The 13,907-nt window shown below is 37.9% G+C and overlaps 1 protein-coding gene and 1 pseudogene across 2 annotated transcripts in view; one reads left to right on the top strand and one right to left on the bottom strand.

Annotated features, from left to right (window-relative positions):
- Positions 1-13,907, top strand: part of POLR2B (RNA polymerase II subunit B) — a 46,086-nt gene that overhangs the window by 4,097 nt on the left and 28,082 nt on the right. Inside the window, exons 3-9 of the mRNA XM_082653085.1 lie at positions 1,738-1,888; positions 6,148-6,260; positions 6,386-6,605; positions 6,989-7,147; positions 10,798-10,962; positions 13,058-13,254; positions 13,417-13,536. Of these exons, the coding sequence (XP_082509211.1) occupies positions 1,738-1,888; positions 6,148-6,260; positions 6,386-6,605; positions 6,989-7,147; positions 10,798-10,962; positions 13,058-13,254; positions 13,417-13,536 (1,125 nt within the window). The remainder of the gene's footprint in view (positions 1-1,737; positions 1,889-6,147; positions 6,261-6,385; positions 6,606-6,988; positions 7,148-10,797; positions 10,963-13,057; positions 13,255-13,416; positions 13,537-13,907) is intronic.
- LOC309821780 (coatomer subunit zeta-1-like) lies at positions 5,123-5,693 on the bottom strand (annotated as a pseudogene). The gene has a single exon. The product of its transcript is annotated as a coatomer subunit zeta-1-like (transcript).

Below are 13,907 nucleotides of genomic sequence, written 5' to 3'. Positions count from 1 at the left end.
TGCTTTAGTTTTTTGTGATATGACATTTTGTTTTTTCACTATTTAATATCAAGTGATCTTTCCCAAGCATTGTGAATGTGATATTACTTAATATATAGTGACTTCAGTAAGATGTCTCTTGGACAATAATCATGGTAGTAGATACCATAAATAAGAACTATTCAAATAGTTTAGGTGTTTAAGGGATGGCATTCTAATGAAGTACTGTCCTAATGATTTTGGGGAGAGTAACTATGGTTCAGCTTCCTGGGAGGATGAAACTTGTCCATAGTTTTTTAAAGATTTTTCATTGTAAATTGTCCATAAAAACCATTGCTGTTTACCTTACAGATTGTGCTTTCCATGTGCTTATGTACCAATGGCTGACCTAAATGGTTGTGAGAAATTTCTTTCCTGTCAGCTCACAGTCTCTACTGAAGGAAGTTGCCTCCACTGTTCTTGAGTCTGTGCCTTATACAGGGATGAATGTGTACTGTGTTCTCTGCCATAGAGAGCTTCTAATATTGGTGGCCGTGGTTGATTGAATCAGGGTGGAACCTTGACCCAAAGCCAGCCAATCTGTAGGCTGGCCAGTTACGTGTGAGGTGATCTGATGATGCCAAAATGGAAGGCTGATGATTAGTTGGGCTACGAATGTTGTCTCAGAAAATTGATGTGAGGATGGGGGGAGTTAGTTACTAGGCAGAGAGGGCAAGGAGCTAAGTCCAGCTATGCAGCTTTTCCTGTGTGGTGGTGAGGGGAGAGATTCCTCTTGCAAACGGTGTGTCTACTCTTCTCGAGTCTCTGTCCTTCTTTAGGGCTTCAGTATTTGATTTCTGTGTCTATACTAATAGCTTTGATCTCTCACCCTTGCTCCATTTTTAATCAGTCATTTGCTGAGTATTTTCACTTGAATGACTTAGTCCCATCTTACCTTTAACATATTCAAAGTAGAATAATCTTTAACCTAAAATCGAAGTTCTTACACATGCTATATTTTAGTCATTGATATCATTTTCTTCCCTCTTATTCAAATTAAAGTTCTTATTTTTATCTTTTTTTCCATGCTTTTTTTTGTTATATAAGTTTTAGGTGGACAGCATTATAGTTCAACATCTGAATACACTACAGAGGGATCACCACCACAGTCTAGTTACCATCCATCACCATACCTTTGACCCCCTTCACCCATTTCACCCACACACACTAACCCCCTCCTCTCTGGTAACCACTAGTCTGTTCTCTGTGTTTGTGAGCTTTTGTTATCTTTTGTTTGTCGGTTGGTTTTGGTTTTGGTTTTTTTTTTTTAAGATTCCACATATGAGTGAAATCATGTGGTATTTGTTTTTCTCTGACTTTTTTCACTTAGCATAATATTCTCTTTGTCCATGTTGTCATTTATTTTTCTGTTTGACTATGCATTTCATTAGTTTTGAGAAATGTTTCAAGAGGTTGGATGAAATTTATCTATAAAGGACATTTATAAATTAGGACTTCCTTATAGTTCTTATGTTGTGCTTTAATAATTTTACCCACAAGTATGTCTCATTTCCCCAAACTTAACAATAAGTCCTACAAAGAAAGTGTTCCTAATCTTACCTCTTTTTTGGACACCTCATAGTATTTTATGTAGTGATGAGTGCAGAGTGTTGGTATTTAATGATTAGTATTTGTCAAATTTGATGATAATGAAAATGGGGAAATATGCTAGAAAACATCACTAGGTGTAACTGATTATGAACTCAAATATTTTCCCAGTTCCTATTTTGATGAGAAAGGCTTGGTCAGACAACAGCTGGATTCTTTTGATGAGTTTATTCAGATGTCTGTTCAAAGAATTGTGGAAGATGCTCCACCTATAGACCTACAAGCCGAAGCTCAGCATGCTAGTGGAGAAGTTGAAGAACCGGTAAGATGGTTCAATAAAGTAATATAAATAAGGGTATTGATTTGAAATTTCAGTCCTTCTGTCACCTGGCTTAAAGGTTAAAAAAATAAAAAGTTAGGAGGTGTTTTTATTAGTGTACTTAAAACGTTTCAGTCAGCTCCTGATTTATTCTTACTAATGGAGAGATGCATTTTTGCAAGTAATGCAGAACCCTAATTCTTTTTCAGATAGTATGTGTTTAATAGCCAGGAAGAGGAAACTCAGAGGTATGATGAACTACAAAGAGAAGCAAGCCAGAAATAGTCGTGTTGCCTCAGAAAATCCCACTTTTTTCTTTCACAGAGTAAGGAATCAAAAGAAAAATAGGTGAAGGACCTTTTTCCCTTGATTATTTGTTGCATGAAATACATTATTATATCAATATAAGAGCTAATAAGGGAAAAGCACCCAAATATATTAGCTCTTTTAACTTTTCTAAGTTCATTGTAGTCTTTTTTTTACACATATGCATGTTTTCAGCATTGTTAAATCATAGCAAGGCTATCATTTTAGAATCTAGTTTTACATGAGTGATTGTAAATAACTGTGTAGTCCAAAAAATGACTGTCCCTAGTTTTTTTTTTTTTTTTTTTAACATTATTTATTTATTTATTGGCCGCGCTGCCTGGCTTGCGGGACCTCAGTTCCCTGACCAGGGATTGAACCTGAACCACGGCAGTGAAAGCCCAGAATCCTAACCACTAGGCCACCAGGGAACTCCCATGTCCTTAGTTTCTGAGTAGAGAGGCAGCATGATGGGCCTTGAGGGACAGGGAAAGCTAAAAAAAAAAATGAGGTAGAGAAGAAGTAGAATTAGACAGAGGGAGAGATTATTATTTCCTGCCAGTTCAGTCCCTCTTTTCTGTAGCTTATCTCGTAAGGGCTAATGTATTATTCTCATTCTGGTTGGAGGTGCTGCACAGACTTTTGCTGTTAAGAACAAAAATAATTGGCTCTTCTGGCACTGTGTTGGAAAAATGGGTGTAAAATGCTTTTCCTATACTTACGGCGTTTTCTCTTCATGGTCTTTTCAAAACAAGAGAGATAACAATATAACATAGCAGCTTCATAGTGCCAGAATAAGTACTACCAAAGAGCTCTCTCAAGCTTGGCTATCAGAGCTTAGTGGAAAAGATGGGAGGGACTTAAGCTGACTGTGAAGGGCGTTAGTCTTAGTAGGGAAAAGATATTTAATCATTTCAGCAAAAATACTTTGTGTTTTTGGCTTATGGCTGGAATAGAGGGACCACAGTAGTCAGTAGATTGTTTTTGGTTTGATCTGTTTTTGATAGGTGTTTGTGGAAGATAAGATGGAACCAGATTGTCACATGCTTTGGATGTCATGGGGCATTGTGGAAAGATTGTCAAAGAATGTACATGAAGCATTATTTTTAAAAGGTTACTTTGGAAATGGTGTTTACTTGGAGTGGGAAGAGGCTGGAGTCAGATTAAAATCTTGGAATAGCTGAAGTTTCAGATAATAATGTCCTAGATTAGGGTAATAGTGGAAATGAGTAGTTGGATGGCTGAATTCCTTTTGGTTCATTATCACCACTAGTTCTCTTTGCTCTTTACCTACTCCAGTTTGGGAAACTTGGGTATTAATAATTTTCCTTTAGTGGTCTGCTTAGTCCCATCTTTTCCTTTTCTGATATTTGATTTAGAGAGAAATCCACTATCCATTTAGCTCTGGAAAGTTCTCATGGATCTTGTTTTATTGGGTAGCAGATACATATTTAATCGAAAACTTTTCTTTCTCCTTTCTTCCTTTCTTTCTTTCTTAACTACGGACTGAGCTAAAGTCAGCCAGGGTTGGAAATTCTCATTCCTTTATGTAGAATAGTAATTAGGATTTTCTGTGTGTTTTTAAATTCCTCTTTGCACAGAGCAGTATATGAAGGTGGCTGTCATCCTGACTCTATACATCCCTTACACAAAAATGCCTCCCAAGGATGCCCAGTTATCCACCCCACTTCAGTTTTGGAGAATTGGCAGGTGGGGCAAAACACTAAGTCTCAGGAGGGTTTCTTGAGACATTTTTGTGGGAAGGTTTGGGTCAAGGGGAGAGATGAGACCCAACAGTGGGTGTGCCATCCTCTGCCTTCCTGGGGAAATCCAAATCCCAAAAGTTTTCTGAAGAGAGGCACCTCTCTCCGTGACCTAGGGAGGGGAGGTGACCAGATGACCAGACCTACTGCCTGGATGTAAGGCTGAGGCAGAGAGAGGACAGGGTCAAGCAGATATCTCAGACCCAAGACAGAAGAATGAAATGCAAGAGAGGGGGAGAAGGGGACTGAGAGATCCCAGAGGCCCAAGTCATCAATTCCACCCTGTCTCCAGTTCTGAGCAGAAACTCTTCTTCCCAAGACTACAGTGGAGTTTTAGTTCAGGGACTGGCTTTGCTCCAGGGCACAGAGAGGACAAGCCAGGCAGAGATCCCACAGGTAGTGAAGGTGGAGAGTTAAGGTATCGGACAAAAAGATGGACGCTCCCACAGTGGGTACGCACAGACCACAGCAGTTTTGAAACTGTAAGCCAGGATCAGGGTAAAACATGCAGCTGTGGCTGAAATACAGAATGTTATAGGCCCTCTCCAGTAAAATTTAAATCACTGCTTATTCCACTCTGTCCCCTGCCTATGAGCTGTTCCCAAGGTTTTTTCCAAGGCTGGAGTCCTGGACAGTAAGAAGGAATGGGAGAAAATACTGAGGTCAGCATGTAGGGCTGCGGCTGAGACTTGATATGCCTCTCCCCACCCCCACTCATTCTGTAGAAAAGAATTTGCTCTCCCTCCCCTTGATGGGCTGTTGGGATGAAGGCAGGGTAAAGACAAAGGGAGGAAAACACTCAGCACATTCTTTCTCCTGCTTTGATCTAAAGTGTAGCTGCAGCCAAAGGGCACAGAAGTGGGGGAGAAAATATGGGGGATAGGAAAGCATGGGAGCATAATCCAGTTGAGAAAGGAAGAGAGTTCTTCCACTGCCCTGTGTCCAAAAATCTGCTGAGAGCTTTAGTCCCGGAACTGCAAAAAAGAGTGCGAAGGAATGGGAAGCATATATGGGTTTGTGGGGGAGGCAGCCACAGACAGGATGGAGATCTAAGGATCCCTGGGATCCCCGAGCTGACTCTGAGAGCATTAGTTGGGGGACTGGATGAGAAGTCACAGCAGACATGTGGATTTTTTGAGGGGGTATGGAGCCAGGAACAGTGAGGTCTTCACCGAAGGAGTGACCACTTGATCTGTTCTTTGGCTGACTGCAGCACCTGAGACTCAGTCTTCTCTGTAAGGGGGACATCTCCCCTTAGTGCCACCCGCTGTACCACTTGCTGGGGATTGCTCTCTAGGATCACCCCTCAATCTACGATTTCATCCACAACCAAGAAGAACCCCTCCATGTTCTTCAGCAGAGCTCACTTTTCTGCATTTTTCCTCAGCATCTGGCTCAGTGAGTCGAAGAAGAGGCAGTTCAGAATAGCCATGAGCATCATCTCATTTTCGTATGAGCTGCCAATCGTATAGAAATAGAGATCGATAACTGCTTTTGCATACCACTGTCAGGCCTCCCAAGAGGGCAGTTTCAGTGTCAGACTGACAGGTCTTGTTGAAAGTGTTCTTCTCAAAGGCCTTTTGCTCCTTGACACAGAGGTAGCTGTCATCACAGTACTTGGCAAAAAATCTATCTCCATCATTGTCCAGAGTCAGAATGGCTTTGACAGTGTACAAGGAGGGGTCCGAAATCAGTGCATCTATCTTGCCCCATAGCTGGCACTGATGTCTTCTGTACATTTAATTGAAGAGTTAGGTTTTCTTTTTTTCTATCTTCTGTTGATTAGTTTAGAACACACTTCTAATTGTATGAATTTATCTTTTCTTTGTTTTCTGATAACTTTGTTAACCTGACCTAAACTAAGGAGAGGGCACATGAAACAGCTATACAGATCATTAATGCAAATCCATTTCAGTTGTTTGATATGAACTCAGAGCTTAGTCTTTATTTACTTGTGATACATTAAATCTCCTTTTGTCTTCCACCTTAAGAAAGTGATGAAGTATAAAACTTGACATTTGTGGAGTATGAATGTTGCCCTGGGAGAGTCACCATTTTAGTAAAGTGGATTGACTTTGGCATTTTCTAGAGCTGTTTCTACTCAAAATGTTAATGTTGATTAAAATGGAATCATTAAATCGTTTATGGAAAAAAATTATTTACCCTTTTCCATTGTTTTTGTTTTCATTTTAGCCAAGATACTTGCTGAAGTTCGAACAAATTTACCTCTCCAAGCCTACCCATTGGGAAAGAGATGGTGCTCCATCACCGATGATGCCAAATGAGGCCAGATTAAGAAATCTCACGTAAGAAAGATATTTCTTTTCCAGCAGCTGATATTGAAATAAGATTCAGAAAATAAAATTTTAGCCAGTTGAGAGTTTTAGTAATCACCTTAGTATTCACTTGTGATCTATTTTTATTTTCAAAGGTACTCTGCTCCACTTTATGTTGATATAACAAAAACAGTCATTAAAGAAGGCGAAGAACAACTTCAGACACAGCATCAGAAAACTTTTATAGGAAAAATTCCAATTATGTTGCGTTCAACTTACTGCCTATTGAATGGCTTAACAGATCGTGATCTTTGTGAGTTAAATGAATGCCCCTTGGATCCTGGTGGCTACTTCATTATTAATGGATCCGAAAAGGTATAGTAGCATTATTTTTTTTTAATTACCAAATGATGATTAAGATTTAAATCATGAAAGTTGAAATCAAAAAGTAAACTTTTGTATAATCTGGAAGTAGCAGTTGAATTATTAAGGAGGTGACAGCCGAATTTATATTAAACCAAAACTTTGTTTAGTTATATATATTGGGTTGGTCAACCCAATAATATACACTAGAAAATTGGTCAGTTTGAGCTTATATGTTTTGGTGAAGTGTTTATGCAAAATGGAGTTTGTAAAGTTCAAGAATTGATGTTTCAGTGAGCCTATACAGTCAGACTAAATAAAGATGTAGCTTTGACTGTTGTTTCTAATTCAAAGATCTTGTTGGTTTTATGGCTGTAATTTTATTGTCCATATAGGTTCTGATTGCTCAAGAGAAAATGGCAACAAACACAGTCTATGTGTTTGCCAAAAAGGATTCTAAATATGCCTACACAGGAGAGTGTAGATCATGTCTGGAGAATTCTTCTCGACCCACCAGTACTATCTGGGTTAGCATGCTGGCAAGAGGAGGACAGGTATGGACTATTATATGCTATTTGGGTTTATTCCTTTTGGTCTAGTTTTGTAAGTTACCAGGCTGCATGTTTAGTCAGAAAATTTTTCTGGAGCATATTATCAGTGTTGTATGGTAGGCATTTTATTATTTACTTACTACTGTGTAATAAATCACTCCAGTAGCAACATTTATCATCTCACAGTGTCTGGATGTGGATTAGCTGGGTCCTCTGGTCACAGGGCTGCAAACAAAGTGCTTGGGCTGCAGTCATCATCATAAGGCTTATTTGCATGGCTGTCGGCAAGATCCAGTTCCTTGCTGCACGGCTCCCCTCCATACAGCCCCTGACAATATGGCAGCCTGCTTGTCAGAGAGAGTAATTGAGCAGAGCCGTAGAGCATATGAGCAAGGTGGAAATCACCATCTTTTACACCTTAATCTTGGAAGCAACATCCTATCATTTTTGCCATGTTCTTTTTGTTAGATACAAGTCAGTAGTACATCTAGTCTGTACTCGGGGTGGGGGGACTACACAAGGCAGTAGTAGTAGGCAGGGATCATTAGTCACCATCTTAGAAGCCACCTACCATAGGCTTGTTACTTACAATAATGTAATCTAATAATAGCATTTCTTGACTGTTTGCTATGTGCCAATTATGTTACTCAGATTGCTTGATTTAATCTTTGCAACTATACTGGAAATTTGTTGTAATTAACTATTTAATTTCATGTACATTTTTATTTGTAAAATTTTAAAAAATAAGTCATATACACATTAAATAGTTCAAAAAAGTACAAAAAAGCGTACACTATAAAAATTAGTCTTCCTTTGACCCCCAGATCTCTTCTCTAAGAAGCAGCTGATTTGATAATTTCTCATGAATCCATCCAGAAATAGTCTTAATTAAAAAATGCAAATGGGGGCTTTCCTGATTTTACAGTGGTTAAGATTTCGCCTGCCAGTGCAGGGGACACGGGTTCGATCCCTGGCCTGGGAAGATCCCACATGCCGCAGAGCAATTAAGCCCATATGCCACAACTACTGAGCCATGCGCCGCAACTACTGAGCCTGCATGCTACAACTACTGAACCCTGCATGCCTAGAGCCCGTGCTCTGTCACAAGAGAAGGCACTGTAATGAGAAGCCCATGCACCGCAACAGAGTAGCCCCCGCTCACAACTAGAGAAAGCCCACTTGAAGCAACGAAGACCCAATGCAGCCAAAAATAAATTTAAAAATTAAAATAAAAAAACCAAATGGGAGCATACCATGCACACTGTTTGAACATTGCTGATACCTTTTAAAAACAGATTTAGATCAGCAGTTGATCATTGTTTGTAAGTTGATATTCCATGCGTAGATATAGCATAATTTATTGAGCCATCTCCCTTGTGATGGATGTTTAGGTTTCCAGTTTTGTGCTCTATTATAAACAGTTCTGCAGAGTCTAATGTCACTTTAATAAGTTTTATAAAGAAGAACTTGAACATTAGAGAGGTTTAAGTGCCTGAAGTTAAAATCCTGTGTGGAATAGGTGTTTTAAAGAATTAAAATGGTTTTTACTTGTGAATGGGGGTAGAATGGGGCCCAAGTACAAGTGTTTGGAAAAGATCCCCAGGTGATTGTGATGTGCATTCTTTGTTGATAAGCATTGGCCTGGATTATGAAGGGCAAAAGAAAGGAAAATCATCTAGATTTAGTGATAAGTTTGATATGAGGATGAATCAGTTAAGATTCTTTGGTTCTTTCCAGAATTTTCATTTAATCAATTTAGGAATCGGGCCTAAATTGCTGTTGGTGCCCATGTTGCTGTTGTTTTTAATTCCCCAGAGTAGTCTAATGCGAAGCCAGAGTTGAAAATCACTGAGCAAAAACACAAGGTCTTTGTCTTATAATCATGGGAAATAAAATTAAAAGGATAATATTTTAAAGGGAATGAAGTGAACAATCAAGGTGTATGGTCTTTATTTTGTTGAAATTCAGTATACATGTATATTTCTGTGTAGGTTTTTTGTTTGTTTTTTTGTTTTGACCTTGCCACTCGGCTTGCGGGATCTTAGTTCCACGACCAGGGATTGAAACCAGGCCTCGGCAGTGAAAGTGTTGAGTCCTAACCACTGTACCACCAGGGAACTCCCTCTGTGTAGTCTTTTTAATTTTTTTTAATTCACAAACAGTTGTTCATAGTGATTCTGTCGACTTGGACGTTGTGGCTAAAAGATGTAGCCAACTGCCCATTCCCATACTCTGTGTGCTTTCGGAGTGCTTTGTAGTCAACCCTGGCTAAGTATGGGACAGTTGGTATCTCACAACTCCTTGTATCCACCAGGCTTTGTGTAATCATTGCCAAGGGCTTCATTGTCATGTCCATTAGTGCCCACAGTAGCTATTTTAAAACAATCTGAAACCTTCCCTCACCTTTCCAACTTTACAAATTACTTGCCTTGGGCCTTGAGGCTTGCTGGCAATGGAGTGAAATTAGGATTCTCAGCCACTGAATTTCCTGTATTTATTAGGCTCCTAAAGTGTGTGCACCCAAAAAGTTGACTAGTCTGCCTGAGCTGCCAACATTGTGATTATAAGTATCAGCAGCATGTGGGCAGCCGCAAAAAAAAAAATTCTATTGTTCTCTCCTGAGGTTCTAGATAAAATAGAGAACGTCCAAGAATTGATTTTTAGAAAGAACCTAGTGAGTTCATTTTTAGACAAAAGGTTTGGAGGTGGCGTGGTGCATGGTGTAGGCATTCTTTTTTAATGTTTTGTGTATTCTGAAAAAGGTCTATGATGAAACAAATGGAATAATTGAAAACTAAGTTGAAACAGCCAAATGGCAGTTGGGATGGGAGGGTTGAGAGTACAGGAAAAAGGTCAAGATGAAGATTCACCTGTCCTTTATGTAAAGTTGTTACTGAACATCCGTGAGATAGGTTAAGGTTTCTAAGGAAGGAGGCCTGAAGTAGGAGGAGGAAGACAACAGAAACTTATTAGATGGACCATGATAATGTAGGGTTATGAAGCCAAGAGAAGATAGACTTTGATATTGAAGGAAAGAAATTTGATTAAAATTGAGAAACTAGGTGTTTGTATGCCAGTGTAGTAACTTTTATTTCACTTCTGTGTTGCAATTAAAGAGGGAGAAATTGGAAGAGAATCTTATGTGAGAGAGGCTGTTTGTTGATTTTGAAATGTTATTCATATTTGGAGATATGTCACAGACCAACTCTGAGTTAGTATTTATTTTTCATTCTGTGCTTAGCTTTTTTCCACATTTGTCTAGCTATATTCTCTCTTATTTTCCCCTCATCTATTTCTTTCTTCCAAAATTTTTAATTGTTTTGGTTGGGGGAAAGGACGAGGGGGGGTCTGTGTTCATACCTGCAGCCAAAGGTCATTTCCAAATACAGTCTGGGGCAGTTCTAGAGGATCCTGGCAGACAGAGAGTAGAGAATGGAAGTCCTCTCAGGTTCAGATGACCAGTCTATCCATCAAATAAGTAAACCTCTTGCAGTGGTTTTTGAAAAGCAGCCATAGGATGTTCCTTAGAATATGAAAGGCATGCCTCTTTTGAAATACCTACAATGAACATGTATGTAAAATGGTTCTTTTGATGTTTATATATGGCTATAACGTCTGTATTCTCATATTCTAATGATTTTTTATTTTTCTAGGGTGCAAAAAAGAGTGCTATTGGTCAGCGCATTGTGGCAACCCTACCATATATCAAGCAGGAAGTTCCCATCATTATTGTGTTCAGAGCATTAGGTTTTGTGTCTGACAGAGATATTTTAGAGCATATTATTTATGACTTTGAAGATCCAGAGATGATGGAAATGGTAATGTGCAAGCAAAATGTATTCATAGTATTTTTCAAGAGGTTTAAAGTTACTGTTGCTAATCCAAAAACATAGTAGAAAACTGCTCTGAAGATCAGTTTAGCTGTTGCAAACCCCATGCTGTTTACTGTGTAGTGAAAGCCTTCAGCCCTGCCTTGGCTTCTTTCTTATTTTTTTTTAAAGGCATATAAATACCAGAATTTAGTGAATTAATTTTCTGTTTTACCTTTTTTTTTTAACACCTTTATTGGAGTATAATTGCTTTACAGTGGTGTGTTAGTTTCTGCTTTATAACAAAGTGAATCAGTTATACATATACATACATCCCCATATCTCTTCCCTCTTGCATCTCCCTCCCTCCGACCCTCCCTATCCCACCCCTCTAGGTGGTCACCAAGCAACAAGCTGATTTCTCTGTGGTATGCGGCTGCTTCCCACTAGCTTTGTGTTTTACATTTGGTAGTGTATATATGTCCATTTGGCTTCTTTCTTGACAATTCTCTGTAAAATCGACATGAAAACTAGAGGCAGTCAGAGTTCATTGACAGCAGCAAGAAGAAACAGTAGTAAGGAAAATCGTAAAAGCATACTAGTCTGATGCAGTGTAGTAAAAAGGGAAAATGTAGTTGATATCTTCTTTTTTTAAACAACTTTTTATTTTGAAATCATTTCAAACTTACAGAAAAGTTGCAAACAGCTCCTGTATACTCTACACCTATTTTCAGCAGTTGTTACCTTTGCTGCATTTGCTTTAGGATGCTCTTTATCTATATATACACATTGTTTTTTTCGGGATCATTTGAGAGTAAGTTTTAGGCATCATGCCCTTTTACTCCTAAATACTTCAGTGTATATTTCCTAAGAATCAGGATATTTACTCACATAATCATAGTATTACAATTTTTAAAATTGGTACTTCAGTGCAGTACATACTGTTAACTTGGAGATCTTATTTAGGTTTATGTCAGTGGTCCTGATCATGTCCTAATGGCATTTCTTTTTTTTCCTGGTTCAAAATCCAATCTAGGATAATGTATTACATGTTGTTTTTATGTCTCTTTAGTCTCTTTTAATCTTCCCTTGTCTTTTTCCTCAGTGTTTCATGACACTGAAGTTTTTGGATAGGATAGGCCATTTATTTTGTAGAATATCCTTCAATTTGGGTTCTTCTGATATTTCCTCATGATTAGATTCAATTTATGCATTTTCTGGCAGGACAAATACAGAGATCATATTGTGTGCTTTCCAGGGCATCACATCAGGAGTCACATGATTTTATTGTGTCCCATTATTGGTAATGTTAATTTCACAGTGCCGTCTGTCAGGTTCCGCCACTGTAAAGTTATTATTTTTGTGGGAAGGATTGTTGAGTCTAGAGAAATATGCATTTCCTTATCAATCTTTTCCATTGATGATCCTTGGCTAAGGAGTAGTTGATATTCTTAAAGTTGTCGTGAATCATCCAGAGTCTTTAAGACTACAGAGAAATAAGGTAAAATACAGGCTAAACATCGGTCACAAAGAAGCTGGAGTATATTTTAGTTATTAGAGTATTTATTGATATGGTTACATGACAAAAATGGATTCTGGTTAGATTTTTGGCAATAGTCATGTGCTTTTTTTTTTTTTAAACTTAAAGATAATAAGTATTTAGATACTTAAAAGATAACCTTTTAAACCAAGGCTGAAAACAGTATGACACATTTATTCATTTGAGACTTAGTAAATTTTAATTTGAGTGTTAAACTTCTCTAAATTGATTTTAGATATTTGAAAGGAACTTTTTAAAGCTACTGTTCATTAAAATGTAAAAAACAAACAAAACATCCCCAAGACTCACTGTGCTCTGTTATAATGGAATTATTTGTATTTTTCTGGAAAGTATAATTGTGCTGATGAGTGGATTTTTTTCAGAGGTCCCTAGATCTCTAAGGTGTCTTCAAGTTCTAAGATTTTGTGATTCCTTGAATTTCTAAAAATATTTGCATATTCAGTTAGGTTCATAGGGATATTTAACATAAATTAAGTGACAGTTGCCTTATTTTAAAGTAAAGATGTGAATTTGAAAATAATTTTTATTTAAATTAACTGCTAGGTTAAACCTTCTCTCGATGAAGCTTTTGTCATCCAAGAACAGAATGTTGCACTAAATTTCATTGGTTCAAGAGGGGCAAAGCCTGGTGTCACCAAAGAGAAAAGGATTAAATATGCAAAGGAAGTATTACAGAAAGAAATGCTCCCTCATGTTGGCGTCAGTGATTTTTGTGAGACCAAGAAAGCTTATTTCTTGGGGTATGTCAAATTTCATTGTTTTAAGTTCTTTGCCAAGCTGTGGTTGAGATAAAATTTTTCTTAAAGCTAAAAATGTCAAAATTGATGTTTTTAATGTATAAGTTCAAAAAAATCCCAAACCATGTCCTTTCTTTTTTACTTCTTTCTTTTCTTTTTTTAAAGGTACATGGTTCATAGGTTGCTGCTAGCAGCTTTGGGTAGAAGAGAATTAGATGACAGAGATCATTATGGAAACAAAAGATTGGACCTTGCTGGACCACTACTTGCATTCTTGTTTAGAGGGTAAGGAATTACAGAATGATATTGTTAAAAGTAGAGAGATTTCACTTTAGATTGGTTATTGCACTTGAGATGCTAAACTATCTTGGCATCCATATTGGGTACACATGAAGTTAGCTACATTCTTTGCCACTTGCCCAGTTTAGTTCTATTGATACTTCAAATTTGAGAATTTCAAGATTGTGAGGAAATTTATAACTTGTTTACGTTTTCTCTACCTTTACAAAGCATTTGAGAAAGCTGAATTATTGCCTTGATTTTCTAAGTGCTGATACTGGAATTTTTATTAGTTCTGCTTTGCAGTTTATAAAAACAAAAGCTGGAAGGAAGTCTATCAAGATATTAGCAGTGGTTGTCTCAGTATTGGGGTTATA

This window comes from Grampus griseus, assembly GCF_964374135.1.
Source record: "Grampus griseus genome assembly, chromosome: 4".
NCBI classification, from domain to species: domain Eukaryota; kingdom Metazoa; phylum Chordata; class Mammalia; order Artiodactyla; family Delphinidae; genus Grampus; species Grampus griseus.
The sequence above is the reverse complement of the archived record's forward strand: the minus strand, read 5'-3'. Positions and strand labels throughout refer to the sequence as shown.